General features: G+C 38.1%; 1 protein-coding gene across 1 annotated transcript in view; it reads right to left on the bottom strand.

The window, feature by feature from the left end:
• Nucleotides 1–3,531: 3,531 nt before the first annotated feature.
• The window catches only part of LOC127839977 (uncharacterized), a 53,201-nt gene continuing 32,052 nt past the window's right edge, over nt 3,532–24,680 (bottom strand). Inside the window, exons 23-38 of the mRNA XM_052368367.1 lie at nt 24,511–24,653; nt 23,630–23,786; nt 22,252–22,356; nt 21,276–21,443; nt 17,156–17,309; nt 16,077–16,267; nt 15,520–15,645; nt 14,545–14,706; nt 13,789–13,928; nt 13,210–13,414; nt 12,313–12,423; nt 11,673–11,783; nt 11,020–11,175; nt 9,899–10,053; nt 9,169–9,397; nt 3,532–4,552 (exon numbers count right to left, since the gene is read on the bottom strand). Coding sequence (XP_052224327.1) covers nt 4,437–4,552; nt 9,169–9,397; nt 9,899–10,053; nt 11,020–11,175; nt 11,673–11,783; nt 12,313–12,423; nt 13,210–13,414; nt 13,789–13,928; nt 14,545–14,706; nt 15,520–15,645; nt 16,077–16,267; nt 17,156–17,309; nt 21,276–21,443; nt 22,252–22,356; nt 23,630–23,786; nt 24,511–24,653 — 2,429 coding nt within the window. The 3' untranslated portion in view covers nt 3,532–4,436. The remainder of the gene's footprint in view (nt 4,553–9,168; nt 9,398–9,898; nt 10,054–11,019; nt 11,176–11,672; nt 11,784–12,312; nt 12,424–13,209; nt 13,415–13,788; nt 13,929–14,544; nt 14,707–15,519; nt 15,646–16,076; nt 16,268–17,155; nt 17,310–21,275; nt 21,444–22,251; nt 22,357–23,629; nt 23,787–24,510; nt 24,654–24,680) is intronic.

Raw genomic sequence — 24,680 nt, 5'->3', positions numbered from 1 at the left:
CTTATATAACATAATTGGTAAGCGAGTTTTTTTGTCAATCCAAAAAAATACTATTATCTAAGGCGAAATCGAATTTAGAGTTATGCGTTAACAACAGTCAGTAATATGCTTGATGAGAATAATTCAGCGTTATAATCATTCAGCAATTATATTAAGATTTAAAAAACAGAAATGCATCATAATACCGTATGAAACCGAAACATTAATGTTGGTGGCCCACATATATGTTTTGGCATTTAACAACTTAAACTTCCACATAATGCACACTAGTTTATCATAAAATAATAATGTTGGATTTTTTTATGACAGGTTTGTAGTCTTTTGACAAACACAACAATTTACAAGTGTCAGCATTGAAAGAGTACAACTTTCGACTACAACGTGTGTTTTATATGTTTTATTTAGTGTCACCTATTTTGTATGCAGGTAAATTCATGCATATAGTATAAATTGTTAGTTTGAATGAAGATATGCAAAAGAAACACAACAAATAAATGTTAAAAAATGACTCATGAAATGTTATTGTGTTGATTTAATAAGGCGCAGCACTGTATTGTGGTCATTTTGGAATAGTTGTTGTTTTAAATTATTATACGAATGTCGGTTGAATGTAGGCTAATTTTTACAGCATGTAAATTACATTACTGAAATTGCTTAAATTGTGTCTTTAACTGATGATCTCAGAATGAGAGATCGCGCTTGATGTATTCATCAAGCTGCAAAGATAGTTATAGACCGTGCTAGCAAGTATCTTGCTGGGCAAACAAGCATATCAATGTTCAGCTGAAATTATATATAAACAAGAGATTGCCAAGCGATATGGTCCCCTACCGGTAAAACTTTACCATTGTCAGTAACTTATACATTGTATATATATATTTGTTGCAATAGCTACCAGAATTCTTGACGTAGGAACACAATGAATTGACGTGCATAATCTCCATATTGCAATCTGCCCATGTTTAAAGTTTCACGAAAAAAATATGAAGAACTTTTAAAGTTTTAGCAGGATCCAGAAAAGTGTAACGGACTGACAGAGAGACTGACAGATTGACAGACAAAATGACGCACAGAGCGAAAACCATAAGTCCCCTCCGGTTTCACCGGTAGGGGACAAACAGTAATTTTATTCATGCGCAATTATTTTGTCTACTGTATTATCATAGGCCCCCTTATAGTATTTTAACTTTGTTTTAAACTCAGAATCAATATATTTAGGAATAATAATATACTCAAAATATTGTAGTAAATTAATCCATTCTACGCCAAATGCGCAATATTAATATTCTGCAGAAATTCAAACTTCACTTCTCAAATTGTGTAATGTGTGAAGTGATATTACTTGAAAGAGAGCGCCGATGACGTTGAAAGTCTATTTGCAAGATACAGGGAAGTTTCTGCTGAAGTAAATGTTAAAGAATAAGTTGTCTGAATGAAAATGTAAAAGGGTATCAACAAGAATTTTTTATGAAGAACAAGACTATTGCCAAGCAAAATAAGTCCCCAACCTTGCATGAAGCAGTAATATTATTGTCTCCCTTTTTTTCAAGGGACGTATTTCTTTTAAGTTTGCCCTGTAGATGGTAATTTTCTTAAAATAACTCGCTTTTGCCAATAACAGAATTGTTTTCGAACGAAATTGGTTTTAGTTTCTAAGAACGTTTTTTCACGTTAAACGGTCATAGAAAAGTTCACTAAAATGGTGTAGGCAATGTTCTTGGTAGAAAATTATAGAAAAAAGTTTCTAAATGAAAAATTGTAAGAATTACGAAAAACTATATTAAATATCTATTTCGTCTGCCCAAAATCAGGGAAAGCTTGGAAAAGGACAACCGTTTCCCCTGTGATTTTGAAATGCGGTATTACAAAAGCATATTTGCGTTGCAAATAGACTAAAAATGATGTGCTTTTCAAACATATAAGAAGGTCTCTATCTTCTTCAACGGCGTATTTATTGAAATACCAATACTTTAATGTCCTTAGGTGCGTCACTATCTGATTAACTGTACCTTTGCCATGAAGAGCAGGAAAATGACAATAGAAGACTGCCGTTAACACGGCTATTGTCTCTTAAACTCGTAATTCGTTCGGTGACATTCGCCTTAAATCATTTATTTTACGACGGCGGGCTATGTTTTAGGCATCTAGATAATGTGTTAAATTGCATATAAATAAGTCTTTATAGATGTTATAAAATTGATAATTATTTGATTCAATATGTCCAGTGGTGTTCCGACTCACAGTATTTACTTTCATGGGGAAGGATAGTGGAGCATGGTTTTGAAACGGTGAAAACTCATCAATAATCAATGAAATTATTACGGTGCGTAAGAATGTAATCTATTACGCTAGTACCGTTATGGGTCATGCATGTGAATAACTATCGGATGGTTAAATGAAATGATCTCCTTACATTGTTTATGTAGATTTAATAGTCTTTAATAATAATTGCATGATTTCTAGCCATCAATGAATGTGTGTCGTAAATTAAGCAGACAAACTTTGCTAACAGGAACATTCAACATCGGTGAATGTTAAACATTGGTGAATGTTATGCTGAAAAATTGATAAAGTCACAACAAGACCACATTCGAAACTGTTCAGTCTTGGTGGTGTTTTCTCAAGCGCTGGTTAATAAAAAAGGCATGTGATGAAGTTAAATCTTTTATTTTCCGTAGCTTTCGATTATATTTCAAAACCATCGTACAACGGATGAATCACGCATTGAAGAACATACATAGAACACAATAAATATATTATTTGTTTGCTAAGTTGAAGTCGCGTAAAATTGTACAAATACATTTCAGACGGCTGCATGTTTTAAATGATAATACAACCAGTAAATTGATTTGATATATTAAATTCCATTAGTTCAACGTGTTACTTACATAATTAATCCTGGAACAGTCACATGCTTTACGTAGCCATCGTAAATCGTGTATATACAAAAAAAAGAACTCATATGTATAAACAAACAAGTGCACAGTTTTATTACATTTCATACTATTTGTAATAACACATGCAATTATGGATTGGTCAACACACTAGAGAGATTCTTGAACAATAATATGCAGTTTGCCCGTTCTTTACTGTATTCAGGTGAAGTGTTTTACAATGTAAACGCCATACCAATAAAGAGCGCATACACAATATTGGTCTTTTTAAAGTAGTGAAGACATAGATGAAAACAAACTTGTATACAATATCCAAAAAGGAACACAAAGCGAGCTTCTCAAGGAAAATTAGTTCATACCTCACATAGACACAGTCGTTTGCTTTAAAAAAAAAACGATTAACGTGTTTGTATCGGCGAAGCGCTAAGAATAACTTAGTCATTATGAATTTCATTGAAGTGAAGAATACTTGATAATTGTACTATTTAAAGGAAATAGGTATATGATGTGAAGATTTCCTAATATGTTTTCAAGTGTACGATCATGAAAATTAATTACTGACATTTAAATCGTTTATACACACTCTAAGAAGATATAACAATGGCGGGTGTTAGAAAAATATAACGACAGATTATGGTAAACGTGGTTAGTATTTATTTATGCCACATATAAACATGATGAAGCGGTATTGAACTGTTGAAGAATGTTGTAAAAGACTTAACCCATTTATGCCTAAGGTCTAGAAAGAGGCCTTTGCAAACAGCGTAGACCCATATGAGACGCCGCATGATGCGGCGTCTAATCTGGATCTGCGCTGTTTGCTCAAAGGAATTTCTATTAGAACTATTCTAAATATAGAATTAAATATAGTAGACATCCCTAATTAAGGAAATAAATTGATCCAATTTAGAAGGATGGGAGAGTCCACTTGGCATAAATGGGTTAATGTATGTATCTATCACAATTACAAATATATACATATAAATTGAGCAAATACATTATCATTTCAATCTTATACTAGAACGCCCATTCTAAATGAATGTTGGCTAAAACACACATATACAAAGCTTGTTAAAATGGCAAGTCTGAATAAAAAGATATTAAGCGATCTATCATAAGATGCATTTATCACTTCATCCTTTCGCTTTATAAACCTAAATAACACAGAACAATAACGGAGCAATTAACACAGACAAACACAAATTTAAATCATTGTAATGCAAAATGGACACGTCCTATACATTCACCCTTGGCACTAATAAATGCCACGTATTAGCATCATAGAGAATTTATTTTTCATATAAATCATTGATAAAAAATCAATGCATATACATATAGAAAATAATCGTGGAATGTAATGCAAACTTTTATATTGGCTGGTTTGCATTCAATGCTTCTAAGAGATAAAACATATAATAACTATTGATAAAGTTAACTGTAATAAACGCTATCCATCTATGCTTTAGTCGAAATAGAATTAGTTCGCTTTGTGACCTCATATTGCGTAATCATGATTCACGTGGCGACGTCACTTCCCAAAAATTAACAGCCGACTTCGTCAGATCCATCCCTACAGTCTGATTCACGATCACATCTATAGCTCTTAGGCACGCACTGCCCGCTGTTACATTGAAACTCGGTTGTAGGATTGCATGTAACTGTAAACAGAAAATATAAGCAGTGTTCTGTGAAAACTTGTCTTAACGCATGCGCGTAAAGTGCCATCCAATATTAGTCCGGACAGTCCGCACGGGCTAATCATGAACGACACATTTCGCATAAACTAGATTTTCGGAGAGAATAGACCGTTTTCAAAAGAAAAACTCCATAAAAGCGGAAAGTGTAACAAGAACGAGGGTACAAAAAATAACACTGGTCTCAACACATGTTACACAAGCAGGCTGTCTCACGACAAGCCACACATAGAAGGCCGCGATGTTGTGTTTTTATTTTGTGTTATCTACTAGTTTGGGATCATGACCTACATTTAAGAAACTTCTCATGACAACTGAAAATAAATAAGTAAAATTCATAAAATGTATAATGTACACGACAATTACATGGAGAGATAAGATTTCCTTTACTTTTTGCAACTAGTTGATTAGGCTTTATTATGTTATATGGATTATTTTTATTCAGCCGATTGCCAACATATTATTTGAATGAGGCTTTAACACATACAAAATGCGTGTTATCTTTATTGGAAATTTCGGCTGCCTTTGAAGAAGAGCAATTATATTAATTCATGGGATTTGGACAGACTAAAAAATCGCAGGATTTTGCCCTAAAATGGGCACAGTAACCTCTTCCGTTGTGTCGTACACTGACTTAATGGTAAAGTGTCCACAGAAGTACTTATATTCAAGCACCCCTTTATCACATATTCCTTGGGATGCGATCTTTTGTGCATCAATTTGTTGCTAATACTATGTAATACTGTATATTATCAATAGCCAATAAAACAATTAACAAGTGCCTATTTTACGAGCAAATTGACAAATGAAAGAGGGACAAAAACGGATGGGCTCTATTTTAAAAGGGTGAGACGTTAAAATAAAAGGGGGACCAGATATTGTTAAAGGGTGGGGCATTAAAAGGGTGAGACGTTAAAATAAAAGGGGGACCAGATATTGTTAAAGGGTGGGGCATACAATATAAGGCTTCGTCTTCGGCCATTCTGATTTCACGAATTCCCTTCGCATGCATTTTAAACTTTAAACTTAAGCCCGATGCACCAGTTTTAGAAAATATGTATATCCTTGCAGACAAACATCCAGGCTTATTTTAAAACATGACTGCAAAAAATAAGAAGTGTGTGTTATTGTCTTACTTCGAAAGTTAAAGAATTCGTAAAGGTTAATTAACCCTCTAAAAATAGAAGTAATGATTCCATAGCAAATTCTCAGGTAACTTTTCGTTTTTGAACGGTGGAAAAGCAAAGAATGACATACTAATGCTTTTTCTCAAATTTCTTATGAATAATGTAACAAAATAAACAAGCATCCTCTGTTGAATAGAACACATGATCATTTCATAAAATGCGACTTATCTCTGAACATTATCTTTGAAAAACATATTATCGAGATCAAGTTTGCACGGGCGTGATGGCATTAAATCTTTTACTTACAAATATACATTTGAAGTTGTTTCTGTACTTTTCATTGTTTCAGTGTTTCTAATTACGAATTAAATGCTATATGTTGGTTGAGTCGTGGGTATTTTTCATAAATATGTTACATCTAAAATATTTCATAAATATATAACCGTGAATCATTACGAAAATAATTATTAACCTTTTGTCTTTTGAGTTCATGCCTTTTCCCCAAATGTTTATCGTCTGTTTACATGAAAATAATCAAATGTGTTCACTGTGTCAAACCGGTAAATTGAAAGTAAGTTGCTGGATGAGTCGTGGGTTTTGATTGTTCCAATATCAAGACTTGCATGCTGTAAACATTATTAACAAAGGAGGTTACACCTTGGTGATTGCCATTACTAGCAGAAAACAACAGTGACAAGTTTATCGTGTTTTTTTTAAACACTTTAGATCTGTAATCAACTCTGTGTTTGTAAGTAAACAACTGTATTTTATTTACCATCACATTCAATATGCATATAAACAATTATAATCAACTTTGTGTTTTTTAAGTAAACAACTATTTAGCATCACATTCAATATGCATGTAAACAGTTATATCAATTGCACAACTTTTATAATATATGTAAATAATTTCATTTATATTTTAAAATCAATAACACTACAAACATTATCTTAAACACTGTTCAATTTTTTTTATTTTCTTAACTTAATAACATTGATCACTGGAACAGATAATAATAACTTCAACCCAAATCTAATTGATGGAAAGTTTAGAAAGTCACAAAGTCGAGAATGGCATGGCCAATAAGCCTTATACTCAATTTCACGGTATGCACAATGCGGACAGAAGAAATCTGACAGCTTTCGTACAACTCTGACTTCTGAGCAGAACCTGAGGTGGCACCAATGGCCACATGCTGTACATTGTGCCCACTTTACAAACACTAACCGATCGCATTCCCTGGCCAATTCCTGGAGGTGAAACCTTATTGCAAACACAACAGTTAGTTGCTGGGTCATCTTCTGCAAAGTCACTCTCACTATCTGATGAAACTTCTTTTGTTTTCATTTTGTGGTCTTTGCTGCAGGAAGGTTTATGGTCATCAATTATTTTTTTAATCCTAACTGTTGTTTTTTTGGTTTCTCTTTTTTGTTCACCCCTGATCTTTCAATGTCATATTCTAATAGCTGGTTGAAAACTCTGTCCTCTGTCATTGGTTTGCCTCCCAATTTTGGTTTCTTTTTTGGTTTCTTTTTTCTTGTTTTCATTGGGTTTTGTTTTTTCTTGTCTCGGTTTTGGCGCGGTTTCAATTAGCTTTTTGTCTAATAGTTCTTTCATTGTCATGCTCGGTGTTTCTGTGTTTCATTTTATTTATTTTTTTTTTGGGGGGGGGGGGGGGAATGATTGTGATGGCAAAATCATCTCAATAGGCACTTCTGTTGCATCAAAAGGCAATATTCCAGCGTTTCTAAATCCAGCCTGGATTGTGAGTGGTGTCATTGACTTCAAGTAAGCCTTTCCTGACAACTCTGCGATTTCATACTTCGTTATTATTCTACCCCTTTCCTTAGCCATGTATAAGTTGCATTCATTATGGCATGTGGCCTTGAATGGACCAAAGCATGCTATGTCTAATGGTTGGAGGGTATGCGAACTGTGTGGTAGGAGAACAAAAAGGATCACATGGTGCTGTCTGGCCCACTTTACAATGTCAAGAGACACATGAGATGAATGGCCATCATACATCGACAAGATGGGTTCAATGTTGTCGCCAGATCCTCTTTGCACAAATTTCAAGAAGTGTTCATTGAGGTACTTCGTGAGAACTTCACCATTCACCCACCCAGAGTCTGACATGGTGTAGGCTGCCCCAGCTGTTGCATTTGTCATTAACGTGTTGTTTGGCCGTTTCCCTTTGAATATATAGTAGGGTGGTATAGCAATACCTGCTGCTTTTACACAGGCTACTATGGTAGTGGTGCCTGTGCTTGGTGAGGTAACTGCTTGCGTTTTAGTTGCAGAAACACAAGTTATAACTTTTGATGGCCTGTGCTCCGGTTGAATTCCCGTCTCGTCAAGGTTGTAGATGAGATGTGGTTTTGATTTGAGACCATATCTTTCAAGGACTGCATTCAACTCACAAAAGTAATTGACAATGTTTTCTTGGGTCACTGCTGCTGCACGGATGGATGAAAGGGCCCTTGGTTTAATTATCGTAAGTCTATGATCCCATCTTTTCAGGAAGTTGTTGTACTAATAACTACTCAGCTTGTGATCTGAATTGCGCCTGCCAAGCTTCACTGCAAGTTCACTGGCTAGAACATTTAACTGTGCGCGATTAAGATCATACCCCACTTGTGCCAGTGAATCAAGATGGTTAACCAGCAGCTCCTCTTCGTCTAATGCAAACAAGGAATCTTTTCCCCACTTTGCATTTACCTTCCCTTTGTTTAGAACCCTGTCCCTTTATGTTTGTTTCGGAACACCAAATGTCACAGCAGCTCTGTCAACTTTCATGTGGTTTTCCTTAACTGCTTTATACGCTGCCATCATCATGTCATGGGTATACTGCTTCAGGTTCTTCATTCTGACAGTTTATTCTGAAAAATATGATAAAACACAACATTTATTTATAATTGATAAAATTGTTCCCCGTTCATATTTCTAACAATTAATGAACGGAAAAAAACAATTACTAGAGTGTTACCTGTAAGTGTGTTTACAGCATGCTGTGCGCATGCGCAGTCCGCCATTTGTACAAAAATTGTAAACAGACGCTGTAACACGGAAAATACTCATAAAAAGAGATTTTGTGTTATTTAGAAACAATATATGGGAAGAAATAGTGTTTATGTGTGAAAAGAGTGCATCGGATTATGGTAAATTGCAATATTTACCTGTTTTTATCGGATTTTCGAGCTGTAAAACGATCGCCGACTATGTCGATTTTTTTACCGGAACGAACTGCAGCGGGTGCAAACATTTTATCATGAAATTTCACGCGATCTCTATAACCACGACTCAACAACAACCCACGACTCAACCAAAACCTACCATATCAGTTGCAAATGATAGAAACAAATATGGTTTAAATTTAATGCATCATGTAATTTTGAATTAATGCTGTTTCTGTTATTACTAAACTTGTTGTTTTATACCAGTTCAAAGCATACCTTGACATGAATAATTCGTTAACTGAACATCATCAATAGCGATATCCACACCATTGACGCTTGTGCCAGTAATACCCACTTCCGTCCGCAGTGACGTAAACACAACTTTCAGTGACGTATTTCTCGGAAGATCTAAACAGGCCAATCGCCACTGTTCCTTATTAAGGTCAAGTGGGTCACTCTGCCAAGAGGTAACATTTTCCCCCGTTGTATTTAAAATTATAGAGACCTGAAAGAAATCGTATGTTTTCATGAAATATCTTCGAATTCACACAATTGTACGTAGATTTGAGAAAAGATTTTATGTTTCTATTGTCGTTGTTGTTATATTGTACAATCGTATACGGCTATTGAGATGCATCAAAGAGAAATTAGAATGTTAAAGGTTAGTAATCAATGGTTTAATCATATTCGGTCTCTTTAATACAATTGCGTTTACTACTATAAAAAGAAGATGCCATTCAAAGTATCTTGTTATAAATTTGATTGGTATGTGTATTCGAATGGACACATTGTGATGTGCAAAACACATTGTCGATAAGGCATATTATAGATAAATAAACCTTTCGAGATTACATAATGATTACATAATGAGGACAATAAAGTGGTTCCGTGTTCTTTTTCTGTGTTAAGATAAATACTGATATATTAATGTTTAATGGCGGTAAATGATAATTTTATCTGGTACATTACCGTTACAGACACGCACAGTAACAGCAGCAACACTTACAAGCAATACCCCCGCCTGTGCAAGCAGTGGGTCCTCGGAGTAGATGTGGTAGTAAAATCTTAAACTCTGATCCGATGTGGTGTTGAACAAAGGGGACACAACAGAGGCGTTGTCACCACGGGATCCTAGCCCCGCCTCAGCGTAAAGGTAACGACCTAAAAAGATGGGAACAGTTGATATAATGACAAAGTCAGGCTTGTGTTTCTTGTACTAAAAGATAGGTTCAACATCTGCACGTCAGAGAGAAGTATGATATCGTTCATATAACAACTCATCCTATTTTGTTACTTCACTATCATATATTTCCGAACCAGCTTCCCATACTTTTGTTTTCGTTCATCTGATTACGCAATCAATAACGTATCTCGTGTGATGTAATTTCTTTGTCCAAAACAGGCTAGACTCTCTGTATTACAAGTTATGTTTTTTTTTACATTGGAATCATTAAAACAAAACAATAAGAATCAAATGAATCCCGAACAATATTCTGGATTGTGTGCTTGTCATGCAAAGTTTCAATGGGAATAAAATAAACCCCTCCGACCATTAGGTTTTTGGTCAATGTTGAGCAAGTGATGCACGTTTCCGAAAATATACTTCAGTTTAAGGAAAATTGAGATTTATTGATGAAATAAAAAACAATGGAAGAGAATATCGCTATATTATTGTATACGAAGCGGATTAAAATTGTCATTGCGGTAAGCGTGTGGTTTATTATTTTGTCTGACGACTCATTGTTATTTTAAATAGTGTCATAAATAGTATCTACAGTTTCAGATGTAATAGATATTTTAAGAATTCAAATTTTGCGCTACGTTTATTTTTGATTTGTTTCATTGATTTGTGGATAAATTAAGTATATCACAGTTGGATTAGATAGAGGTTGAACGCGAAATCGCGCGATTGTTTTTTTCCCAATATGAAAACTCTTCACATGATCATACAAGTACACTGCAGCCAGGTTTACAGTTGCGTGCACAAAACAAAAAATTATATTTGGTTTGAGTTGAGGATCGAACCTGCGATCCCATCAGTTGTCAGTATGTAATTGGCCGACAAGTGTTCAGCTCTTTGTATTGGTGGCTTTACACTGAGACTATTCAATAAGTTAACACCATTACCCGTCCGGTTTTTGAAGGTGTGGTCATTTATCGGCCCAGTGGTGGCGGAGGGAGTTGGCCCACTGTTCACGCCCCACTTGTACGCCGTGTGCTGAACGAACTCGTACCCGCACATAAACTGATGCTCAAACGTGCAACTAACGGTAGCCAAGGCGTCTGAAAAGGGAACGTTTAATTGTATATGAGCTTCGTCAGGGAACACGGGACCTTATGCATGTGCGTAAAGTGTCGTCCCATATAAGCATGTGCAGTCCGCACAGGCTAATCAACGACGACACTTTCCGCCTTAAAGGGCATTTTCGGTACGAAGCGACTTCATGTAAACGAAAAATATCATTAAAGCATTACGTATAATGTAGCTAATGTCTGCATTAATCCGAGACAACCCTGGTATAATCGCTTACGGCAGTCATTTACACATGCAAATATGAGCGTATTTTGAACCAGGATCGCCTTTGTACGGCCACTGTGCTAAACTGGCAGTTGCTTTGCTCGATAGACTCGCACAATTAACGTTCAAGTAGGCAACCCCCCCCCCCCTCAACCCCGACCCACCACCAAAAACAAAATTAATTCAATACAAATAAATATGAATAGATTATATGAAACATCACGAGGATTTCAAACAAACAAATAAACAACAACTAACTGACCACAGCGCTCGTCCTCGTCAGATCGGTCCATGCATTGGGGTGTTCCGTCACATTGCTGGGAAAGAGGCAGACACCGGCCACTGTCGCACCGGAACTCCGTCCTGGTGCACGCTGAAAGGGAAATGGAACTTTGCATCCGGTATTGCGTTTGTCAAAAGAAACTAAATTATCTTATTTTCAGAGCGATAGTTTGCAGTTATATCGCATATTTGTAATCAAATCAGAAAAGCAGACCAAAATACACGTAGTTTCTGAAAGATGTTCAATTGTTCATTAGCATTCATGGAGAGTATAGTTTTGTGAATGGTGAAGAAAAGTCACTCTACCAATTACTGTGTCTATAATAATAATAATGATAATAATAATAATAATAATAATAATTATTATTATTATTATTATTATTATTATTATTATTATTATTATTATTATTATTATTATTATTATTATTATTATCATCATTATAATTATGAAAATGTCTTGTTAAGGCAGTACTTACCAACCTATTCAACAATTAAAAACCACATAACAAAATCATCAATGGACGAAACAAATCGTGCAATTTTAAAGGATTTTTGCACCATGAATCACCTAAAACACATACGTGTTATGCCAACGATACACACTATTCATAAAGTCTTACTACAATTTTCCTCGTCGTATTCGTCGGCACAGTGCACAGTCCTGTCACACACCGCCGGTTTCGGGAAACAGGCGTCCGTTGTCCTGCATTTGACGTAGTTTGAAGGGCAATCTGAGACGATATAGGAACAAACGTAAGACAAAAGTCTTGCTTTGCATCGACAGATGCTGGGCGGTAACCCCAGTTGTGTTTTTGTCTTTGCTTATTTTTATATTATGCTTCAGTTTTTAACGTCTTGATTTGCAATATTTTGTTAAGTACCCCACGGCTGCCGAAACGAAATATCCCATTCCGCGTATGAGTTTTGACATTCAATGGTTGTTAAAAAGTAGATTGAAACTTGTTTTATTTTCAAGTTGTCTATCTTTAAATAGTACATAGTCACATGAGATTTGTATCCAATCAAAAAGTGTGCACAACTTTTTTTTATTCGTTCGGCGAAGCACGTCGTGCTAAATTTCTCGGATGGAACCTCCTGCACAACTTGTTTAACGTATTTTATCACACGTCATGCATGTGAACCACGTTTTCATTCGCTCTTACTGATTCCAATATTTAATTGTGATAATGATTGACGAGTTTAATTATGTGTTTTTAGACCGTTTGGTTTTGGCTGCAAGTTGTATGTTATGGAAATTTGCTTTCGACGATAATAACATGTTGAACGTACTTTAAATTAAAGATTTGTAAATGTATTATTTTAATGAAATGTACATATGTTGTCAGTTGATTTGAAAAATGATACTGTGATTCATATGTTTAAATTGAATTGGTTAAGTGTATTTATGGAACAAAAAAAGAAAGCAGGAAGCGCAAAGTTAACGTACAATGCCGTTTGTTAAAATTAGATGAGTTACAATTTGATTTTAATCAATAAAATAATAACATAATATGTACTATATTCTGGACATGATCCTAGTCTCAGTGTGACGTCATCCATTGCGATGAACTTTTTGCTTAGGTACCCTTGGTCAATGCCTCTGACGTCATAAGTGACGTTAACGTAATCTGAACCCGGAATAGACGCTTGAAACAAGGCCCATACGCTCTCGAAGGACTGATACACGGTGTGAGTTGTACTGCTACATCCGTCACACTCGATCTACATAGAATGAAATATTTAATGGTTATTTTTTGCAAAAAAATGTAAAGTTGAAACCCTTTACATTGAATTAACATGACTTACTTGGTTAACAAATTAAAAGCCGACCTTTTATATTAACTGAAAGTGTAATTTTTAGACTAGTTTTTCTTTGAATAACCTTTTGAATAACGCTTAATATATGTAAATGATATGTTAAATTTAAACGCGGGAATTAAAATAAAAGAATAAAGAATAACCGAGTTATTTTTATTTTGCTTAATTACACTCATACGTACGTTATGTGACATGTCATGTTATATAAATTTCATCTCGAGCCTAATGCGGAATGCGTGTTGTTGTTTTTCTAACCTCGTAAAGTTTATTTTACATGCCTGAACTCTGAACTCCGCGTTGACCTCCATCTGATACCGGAAGTTAAAGCAGTGGGACTGGTTTGCGAGCCGGAACCTCTGTCTCATCAGCACACTCTCGCCGGATTGGATACCGTAGTTGTTCATGTAAAACACGTTACCTGAAATGGATATTGACCGGAAATAATTAAAGGAATATGTGACGTAAAATCGTATTGGTTAATAGAAGGCGGACCACTTAAAATACAATCAGTTTTTTCATTGGTCAGCAAAATATTAAATTACAAATGCAAAGTAGATACTTAAATATATATATATGAGCCTGGTTCAAGGAAAACATTGCTTGCGCATGTGCGCACAGTGTTATAGAGCTTCGTAAAGGGCAGTGTTAAAAACCAACAACCCACAACAAAAATTACTTGCAGGTAGATTGATAGAGCTCCTAATGATGACAATCTAAACTTTTCAATGGAATACACGTTTTGGCTACTTGTATTTTCTACAGATAAACCTGGATTACAGACTGGTGACGATTTTAATTTACACTAAAACTGAATGTATAATCTAAATACAAGCTTATAATCCCTCGTTCTCAATATCAGTGTGTGTATGATTAAAAACTGATGTTTTGTAGGCAACTCTAAAATAGTAAAAGATTTTCTAAACTCTAAGACTTTTTATATTCCAACGAAAAAAAAATGTTTTGTCATTCTGATAGTACAAACACGATACAAAGTAATAAGTCGTGAAATAGAACCACATTTGATACAGTCTTACCATCTCTGGTTCCCGACGTAAGGTCCGTAAAGTTACTGTTGTCAACGTCCTGCCGTACAAAGGAAGCGGGGACCAGCCACCAGTCCGTCCCGTCCTCTACTTCCTGTCGAAGTCCGCACTGGTTTCCGTTCTCAAACGTGCACGTGTAGTTGGTGACGGAGCCTTGGTACAATTGTGCAAATAATCTCAAGTGTATTTCAATTTGGTTAAATACAGTTTTCGAAATTTGAGTGTGAATAGTGTCTCTTACATGCATATGTTAACATATGATATTCATGACATTGTTCATTACTTTAATTCCTTGGTATTTTTCATTACATTATGCAAACAATGCATTTAAAACGTATGCATAACTGTAACAACAATATACAATATCCCGTATAAAAACCTATCTACATGTATGTCTTAAGCAGTTAATGAAAACATGGTTAAATGTATGTTTGCAAAGTCTTGCCCAAAACTAGCCTGTGCAGCGTGCACAGGCTTATCAAGGACGACACTCTCCAACTAACCTGAATTTTCGATAAGAAGAGACTTTTTTTTATCGGAAATACCGTACAAGCGGGGACTGTGGTTATTGATTAGCCTGTTCAGTCCGACGAAACTTCACACACATGCGAGGCGCATGCGTATAAAGTGTATAAAGCAGTCAACGACAACGTGCCTTGTAGCGGATCCGTGGTCTAGTGGTAACACACTGGCTTCACAATCCAGAGATCGCTGGTTCGATCCCCCGCTGCACCTAACCTACTAACTCGTCTTTCGCATGAGACGTTAAACCGAGGTGCAGTGTACTAGGTGCTTTACACCGGGCACTAAAAGACCCAGGGTCACCTCTGGAACGGGGTGTCTCCTGTATCTTGCACTATCCCCCGTAACCAACTAACACGTCTTTCTGGGGGCGATGGCCATATGGGAGACAATCCCGGTGCACTCGATAAAAAAAGAATAAAGAAAAAATGCCATAGCACATACCAGTACAACCGTCTTCGTCTTGTCCCAGGAAGCAATCTAACACCTTGTTACACCTGGAGGCGCGGGGAATACACGTGTCAAGTCCGGGTTCGGAGCTCACACATCGGAACTCGTCCGCTCCACATACTAAGAAAATACAAACAGGTACCTAAACAGTCCTTTGTTTATTGGTTTATTTATTATTTACACGATATTTGCAGAGAGCATCGAGGTTTTATATTGTTCCCACAGCATTTCATACTGCCAGTGTCTGGCCTAAAATTGTCGTGCAATGGGCAACGCACATGATTAAATGAAATGAATATACAGACTATTAGAATTGCCTCAAAACATTTCTATTTAATAAATTACGTGCTTTTTTTCATATGCACATTTGCAGATGCAATACTATATAATTATAATACTATCGTTAGCTAAATTTGCCTTTGGGCGTTTTATAACATATGGGTAAAAGCCACACTATGAAGTTCCTAATTTGATCATGTGTGCAAATAAGAGCAGCGCTCCTCGAATTATCATTGGCAAAGCCGACCAACTGAAACTTTCCAACTACTCACGTGACTGGCTACATGCGCCCGGAAGTATCTGAACGTCATCAATGGCGGTCCGCAAGATGTCGCCCGCCAGAAACTGCAACTGGTATTCCCCTAGAGACAGATCGAAATAGCCCGTCCGCCACTCGTCCCGACCGACCCGAGATATGGGCGACACGGGCCACTTCCGAGAATACGTGTAGTTTGTGCTGCCCCTGCAACACATATTTATTGTTAACTTTGTTCGCAGTTTATTCTACAAATCAGCGTTTAGTTGTATTATTGATCATGAACATTCGATTGAAATCTTTAGCATTGTTTCACGTATGGTATTATTCCCCCTTTTTGTATCTCGCGGCTCTTATAAACGTTTTACCGCAAATTAAGTGATGTCTAACTGAAATGTTCATTTAAAGTTATAAATAAATATAACATGAATAATTTAAATATCTCCACATATTTACAAAAACATCTTTACCGTGGGTACAAACAACGCCAACACATTTTTGAGAAAAAAATAGTCGAATCTATATATAGGATCTGGCACGAGTTGTCATATCATACCATATTTTATTAAAAGAGTTCAGGAATTTTGTTAGTAAGCGAGCCTTTGGCGAGCTTACTAACGAATTTCCTGGACGAGTTAAATTAAATATGGTATGATATGACAACGAGTTTCAGATCTTTTTTATCACATGCTTTTAAATGAGCAAATTAAATAAGTATTTACGATTGCATAATGATAAATCCCGAATGTTGTTTACATTTACTGACGTCATTTGACGTTGCAACGTCATTTCAGCAAAATAGCAAAATGTGATTGATCAATAAACGAAAACTAAGCAAATGAAAACGCTTCAAAATGTTGTATTACACATGTGTAATATAAAAACATGTTATGGTTGTATTACATGGGAAACAGGGTATAACATGTGACAATACAGTTTATTGTTGATTTGACTTGGAAATGACATTAAACGGGAAAACATTGTTTGTACTCTCAGATAAGTGGGCGTTTCCAATATCTAGCTATATTCCGGAGTAAGCGTGTATGGATGAAATATGTAGAATAATATTGCAACAGAACATAACGTGATGCTTACTTTAAATATGCAAACGTGTAGACCCTCAGTCCAACCAAGATCTCGTTTCTCAGGTAGAACGAGAACCGGATACAGTTCTGTAGAGCCACCTGGAACCGCGGGGAGAGCAGCTCCCCGTCCGTGAACCCAGCCAGCTTCCCGTAGAAGAAATGACCTGTACGAACAAACAGCCATGAGTACACATTCTTTTAATTTCGAAACCGGTTTAGCTTGTTCTTTTCTCTGTTGCGATTGAGGCCATGACTTCAGCCATATAAGCCCTGCTCTGAGAGAACGGGATTTATCGCATGTGTGAAAAGTGTCTTCCCAGATGAGCCTGTGCATGCCGCACCGGCTTATCTGGGACATTTTCTGCCTAAATTGAATTTTGCACAGATTTTTTTTTATTTTAACGAAAAATACCATTAAGCGGAAAGTGTCGTCCGTGATAAGCCCGTGCGGACTGCACAATATCATATGTGATGATGATTATGCATATGCATAAAGCCCAGAACGTGGCTCAAATTAAGGTATGTGTTATTGCGATCTAAGACTATGTTAAGCCGTGTATTTAATACACACATGTTTTCCCCTCCTTGTGTTTACATTTCACCAGAAGTCAAGACAATCAATATATGCGTTACTGGAAGAAAATTTGTATTTGTATAAATGGCTTCAATATGGACAATATTGGAAAAACCTCCATGTCAAAAACACACAGTTTCCATCTTTCAATTGTGTAAAGGTAGATGTTAACACCCAATGATCTAAAATAAAGGGTAACATCATTCAAAATGTCTAATTATTGGTAAAAAATGAATTGGTACATGTTTATGCGGATATTCTGTACCCCGATATCATCGTATGGCATGATCAAACTGCGGGACACCCAACTGTTTCATTGCCCTGCGGTTCGAGCACCTTATTATGAACAGACTGCGGTCCGAACCCCTTGTTATGAACAGAATGTGGTCCGAGTCCCTTTATATGAATATACTGTGGTCCGAGTCCCTTGATATGAACAGACTGTGGTCCGAGTGCCTTGATATGAACAGACTGTGGTCCGAGTCCCTTGATATAAACAGACTGCGGTCCGAGCCCCTTGATATGAACAGACTGCGGTCCGAGCCCCTTGATATGAACAGACTGCGGTCCGAGACCTTTGATATGAACAGACTGCGGTCCGAGCCCCTTGATATGAACAGACTAAGGTCCGAGACCCTTGATTTGAACAGAATGCGGTCCGAGTCCCTTGATATGAACAGACTGCGATCCGAGCCCCTTGATATGAACAGACTAAGGTCCGAGACCCTTGATATGAACAGACTGCGGTCAGAGCCCCTTGATATGAACCGACTGCGGTCAGAGCCCCTTGATATGAACAGACTGTGGTCCGAGCCCCTTGATATGAACAGACTAAGGTCCGAGACCCTTGATATGAACAGACTAAGGTCCGAGACCCTTGATATGAACAGACTGCGGTCAGAGCCCCTTGATATGAACAGACTGTGGTCCGAGCCCCTTGATATGAACAGACTGTGGTCCGAGCCCCTTGATATGAACAGTCTAAAGCCCGAGCCACTTGATATGAACAGACTGCGGTCCGAGCCTATTGATATGAACAGAATGCGGTCCGAGACCCTTGATATGAACAGACTCAGGTCCGAGACCCTTGACATGAACAGACTGTGGTCAGAGCCCCTTGATATGAACAGACTGCGGTCAGAGCCCCTTGATATGAACAGACTAAGGTCCGAGACCTTTGATATGAACAGACTGCGGTCCGAGCCCCTTGATATGAACAGAATGCGGTCAGAGCCCCTTGATATGAACAGAATGCGGTCCGAGTCCCTTGATATGAACAGACTGCGATCCGAGCCCCTTGATATGAACAGACTAAGGTCCGAGACCCTTGATATGAACAGATTGCGGTCAGAGCCCCGTGATATGAACCGACTGCGGTCAGAGCCCCTTGATATGAACAGACTAAGGTCCGAGACCCTTGATATGAACAGACTGCGGTCAGAGCCCCTTGATATGAACAGACTGTGGTCCGAGCCCCTTGATATGAACAGACTAAGGTCCGAGACCCTTGATATGAACAGACTAAGGTCCGAGACCCTTGATATGAACAGACTGTGGTCCGAGACCCTTGATATGAACAGACTGCGGTCAGAGCCCCTTGATATGAACAGACTGCGGTCAGAGCCCCTTGATATGAACAGACTAAGGTCCGAGACCTTTGATATGAACAGAATGCGGTCCGAGACCCTTGATATGAACAGACTGCGGTCAGAGCCCCTTGATATGAACAGACTGCGGTCCGAGACCCTTGATATGAACAGACTGCGGTCCGAGACCCTTGATATGAACAGACTGCGGTCCGAGACCCTTGATATGAACAGACTGTGGTCCGAGACCCTTGACATGAACAGACTGCGGTCAGAGCCCCTTGATATGAACAGACTGCGGTCCGAGACCCTTGATATGAACAGACTAAGGTCCGAGACCCTTGACATGAACAGACTGCGGTCAGAGCCCCTTGATATGAACAGACTGCGATCCGAGCCCCTTGATATGAACAGAATGCAGTCAGAGCCCCTTGATATGAACAGAATGCGGTCCGAGTCCCTTGATATGAACAGACTGCGATCCGAGCCCCTTGATATGAACAGACTAAGGTCCGAGACCCTTGATATGAACAGACTGCGGTCAGAGCCCCTTGATATGAACAGACTGCGGTCAGAGCCCCTTGATATGAACAGACTGTGGTTCGAGCACCCTGATATGAACAGACTGTGGTCCGAGCCCCTTGATATGAACAGACTAAGGTCCGAGACCCTTGATATGAACAGACTAAGGTCCGAGACCCTTGATATGAACAGACTGCGGTCAGAGCCCCTTGATATGAACAGACTGTGGTCCGAGCCCCTTGATATGAACAGACTGTGGTCCGAGCCCCTTGATATGAACAGACTAAGGTCCGAGACCCTTGATATGAACAGACTGCGGTCCGAGACCCTTGACATGAACAGACTGCGGTCAGAGCCCCTTGATATGAACAGACTGCGATCCGAGCCCCTTGATATGAACAGAATGCAGTCAGAGCCCCTTGATATGAACAGAATGCGGTCCGAGTCCCTTGATATGAACAGACTGCGATCCGAGCCCCTTGATATGAACAGACTAAGGTCCGAGACCCTTGATATGAACAGACTGCGGTCAGAGCCCCTTGATATGAACAGACTGCGGTCAGAGCCCCTTGATATGAACAGACTGTGGTCCGAGCACCCTGATATGAACAGACTGTGGTCCGAGCCCCTTGATATGAACAGACTAAGGTCCGAGACCCTTGATATGAACAGACTAAGGTCCGAGACCCTTGATATGAACAGACTGCGGTCAGAGCCCCTTGATATGAACAGACTGTGGTCCGAGCCCCTTGATATGAACAGACTGTGGTCCGAGCCCCTTGATATGAACAGACTAAGGTCCGAGACCCTTGATATGAACAGACTGCGGTCCGAGCCCCTTGATATGAACAGAATACGGTCCGAGCCCCTTGATATGAACAGACTAAGGTCCTAGACCCTTGATACGAACAGAATGTGGTCCGATCCCCTTGATATGAACAGACTGCGGTCCGAGCCCCTTGATATGAACAGACTAAGGTCCGAGACCCTTGATATGAACAGACTGCGGTCCGAGCCCCTTGATATGAACAGAATGCGGTCCGAGACCCTTGATATGAACAGACTGTGGTCCAAGACCCTTGATACGAACAGACTAAGGTCCGAGACCCTTGATATGAACAGACTAAGGTCCGAGACCCTTGATATGAACATATTTTAGCCTCGCTTAAGGAAAAGGGGCTTAATCCATTTGCGGAAAGTGTTGTCAAAGATACGCCTGTGAAGTCCGCAAAGGCTTATCAGAGATAACACTATGCGCATAGACTGGATTTTCGCTGAGAAGAAACTTCCTTTAAACACAAAATACATTAAAAGCGGTAAGTGTCGTGCCTGTGTAGCCTGTTCGGACTGCGCAGGCTAATCTGTAAAGATACTTTATGCACACGCATTAAGTCCGATGTTCACAGAGTTAGGCTATTTTGTATCTGTTAGATATCGGACTATCTTACCCGGATATCGCCCGAGTGTGTGGTCATACTGCGGTACGCTGGACTGGGTATAGGCCTGTGGCCCAAGGCCCGCCTTGATGGATAGCTTGTTGTCCTGCCCCAGCGCCCATCCCTTGTACTGGTACCCGCACAGGAACTTGTCCTCAAAGTCACAGGCAACCGTCAAGTCTGTGGGGGGAGTTGTTTTTATTAAATACGCATAGTTTTGGGCAAACTGGGTTAAATGCATGTCGTCCCAATTGTCGTCTCAGATTAATCTGTGAAGTCCGCACAGGCTAATCAGTGGCGACACTTTTAGCTTTTATGTTTTTTGTTCTAAGCAAAAATCGTGTTCAGGCGGAAAGTGTTGTCCCTGATGCGGACTGAACAAGTGTATTGAGACGGCACATTCATTAAGCCAAGTTTGTCTAGAACAAGGCTAAAACAATTTACTTATAAAGAAATAGAATAAATCCTCAAAATTTATTGCAATGCTATACAATGTCAACTACAGGCAACAGACAACTCAAAAGTATAGCATAAAGTGTTAATTTACTGGTGATCACTGATGACAGATTCAAATTGATGTCATATCACATAATCTACAATTTGTTTTGTAATTTACATTCTATGTATTACCGCGACATCCTTACATTATACACTGTAGACTTGTCTTTTGATATGAAACAAAATATGGACTAGATTATGTATTTTTTGAAAAAATATAAAGTGTACTCCGTGTAACAAAAGTTGGTTAAACAGCTAGTCTGGTAAACATGGTTTCTAATACATTCCATATTAAATCATAAGAATTGTAGTTAGAAACTTTAACCAGTTTACGTTAACAATAAGAATGAATTATTCAGCTACATCACGTGATGTCGAAATAAGACTGAGACAAGCTAGTGCTTGAGAAAATAAAGAACAATTATAAAATGGTATTGTTACCAACGGACATGTATTTCAGCAGTGTAATTATAATACGACAGTAACTCACTGCAAGGCCTGATCTCGTCCGAGTTATCCCCGCAGTTGTCCACCCTGTTACACAGGAACTCTTTGCTGTACAGACATACCTTGTTGTCACACACAAACTTGCAGGCTGAAAACAACATATCAGTTACAAACAAGGATTTGTAAGCACACAAATGGTAATTTATATTGTTATATCACAGTGAACTATACACTAGGGCTATAAACTAACATGTAACCACTGTTGCCTGCATAAGTTTTACACATACTGTTTGTATATAGCTCATACTGATGCCTGTCCTTGTTTTTGCAATATTTTTGTGTTGAGTTCCTTAAAGTGTTTAATGTTCCGGAAACCCAGTCTTTTATTTTTAATATTTAAAGCGTACTCAATACCCACCTCCACCCGTGAAGACACCCAGTCATTTCAATATCCAGAACATGAACTCAACATTATCTCTGGGAACCATAAGCTGTCTATGCAATCAAACAAAAATAGAAAGGTTACCGGGGTAACACGACAAAGGCATCACTATAAATAAATTCACGTCATCGGTAAACAAATCATGATTAATCAAACAGGGTTAAGGATCTCGTGACATTGTGGGGTTCACAATTTAACGTTAATGGATGTAAACACATCGGTGAATTGTATGTGGTGCTTTTCTTCAAATAACTTTTTAAAACAACATTTCTAAAGAATTTCAACTAGTGCTTAAACGACAGTTTTTTATGTTGCTTATGGCAATGTGAAGTACATCAAAATAACTTTTTAAATTAAGCCTGTGATCTTGGCCAAACATTCGATGTGTGACGAAATCATGTGTACGATTATGCTGCAAGCAACGTCAAATTTTGGCACCGATTTCAGACGTATTCAATAATTTATTCTTAAAGCTTAGGATATCATCACAATGCAAGAAACACACTAAGACACTTTAGATTTTTGCAAATATATTTCAATAACTTGTGATATTTGCAAAAATAAAGTTCTTAACAGTGTGTTCACATTCTGCCCAGCCCGTGTGTTAACCCTCCTTAATCCCGTCGATCCTGCATCATTTACAAGGTATATAGTAAATTCTGTCACATTGTATTACATTATAGCGTGTAAACACGACACACGTGGAAATTGCTTGTCGACATTTATTCTTCGATGCGCATGTCATGTACTTACTTCAATTATCTACTGTACGTTCGTTAGAAAAGTAGCTATGGTTTTCATTAAACTATAAACTTTTTTAACAACTGGAGTTATCAACTTTTTTTTATTTTACGTAAATCCCACGAACCGAAGACACAAAATATATGGACACGAAAGTATTTAACTATCTACGATATGCTTACGAAACTCAGTAATAAAAAGAGATGTAAACGAAAGAGGTATTATATAAAAGGTATACATGTCTTGTCATCGATCCACGGAAGATACTGTTTAACGTCCGTGTATATGTTGGGCCGCTCGGTCATGTTGCAGTTGTTTGCCACGTAGCTCGCGATCCCGTGCAGCTTCCATGTGCCCGTGTTGTCGAGGCACATCAGTGGCCCGCCTGAGTCACCCTGCAACGGCAAAAACTAATACGATTACATCTGTGTATTAAAGGTTGTTCGTAGGGAAAACCGCACTTAATGTTTGTATGCGACTTTCCGAGATGGACTATGCGCAAATACTTATCCGTGACGTCAGATTATTCATAATCTTGGAAAATGGTTAGAAAAAAATAATTCGAAGAAAAAAGGCACTTAATTATTGTGTGCAACGATTTGAGATCGGCAATGCCCAAGTGATTATCCATTACGCCAGAATGTTCAAACGCTATTTATAACGTCATTGTATCCGTTAATTGATCAATAAGTTATTGAACATTGATTTTAAGATTTAATGTCAAACAAGTTAAGAATGTCTTCATTGAACTGCACACTAGTTGTCTTTGTAAACGCTTTTAGCATATTCACGAAAAGCGGATGAGAAAAAAATACTTATTGGTTTACCTTGTCAATCAACCATATGTACATTATAATAAAAGAGTATCGTTCTGAGAATACGGGTTTTAATGCATATGTCTTAATGCATTTGCGTACAGTGCCGTTTCACATTATTCTATATGGACAGGCTAATCTGGGAAGACAACTCACGCTCAAGCATTCAGTGCCATTTTCACAGAGCGACACTCATATATTATTATACAATAAAACCTTCACCTTGTAAAACCATTACCTTATCCAACGTAGCGTATTGGCGAAGTACAGAGTGCAAAGATTGGTATCTGAACCTTACACTTACCCTGCATATACTCTTTACGCCCGAGTAGTACCCGGCACATATGGTCGTGCCGGACACCTTGCCTGCCCAGGCCAGCGAGCTATTACACTTTTCCTGGTCCCACAACGTCATCTTCAACTGCTGCAGGACCTGTCGGAACTTACCTGGGATTAGAATGGGAATACAGCCTA

The sequence above is a fragment of the Dreissena polymorpha genome, chromosome 7 (genome assembly GCF_020536995.1).
Source record: "Dreissena polymorpha isolate Duluth1 chromosome 7, UMN_Dpol_1.0, whole genome shotgun sequence".
In the NCBI taxonomy this organism is placed as follows: Eukaryota; Metazoa; Mollusca; class Bivalvia; order Myida; family Dreissenidae; genus Dreissena; species Dreissena polymorpha.
This window is presented reverse-complemented; position numbering and strand designations above follow the sequence as displayed.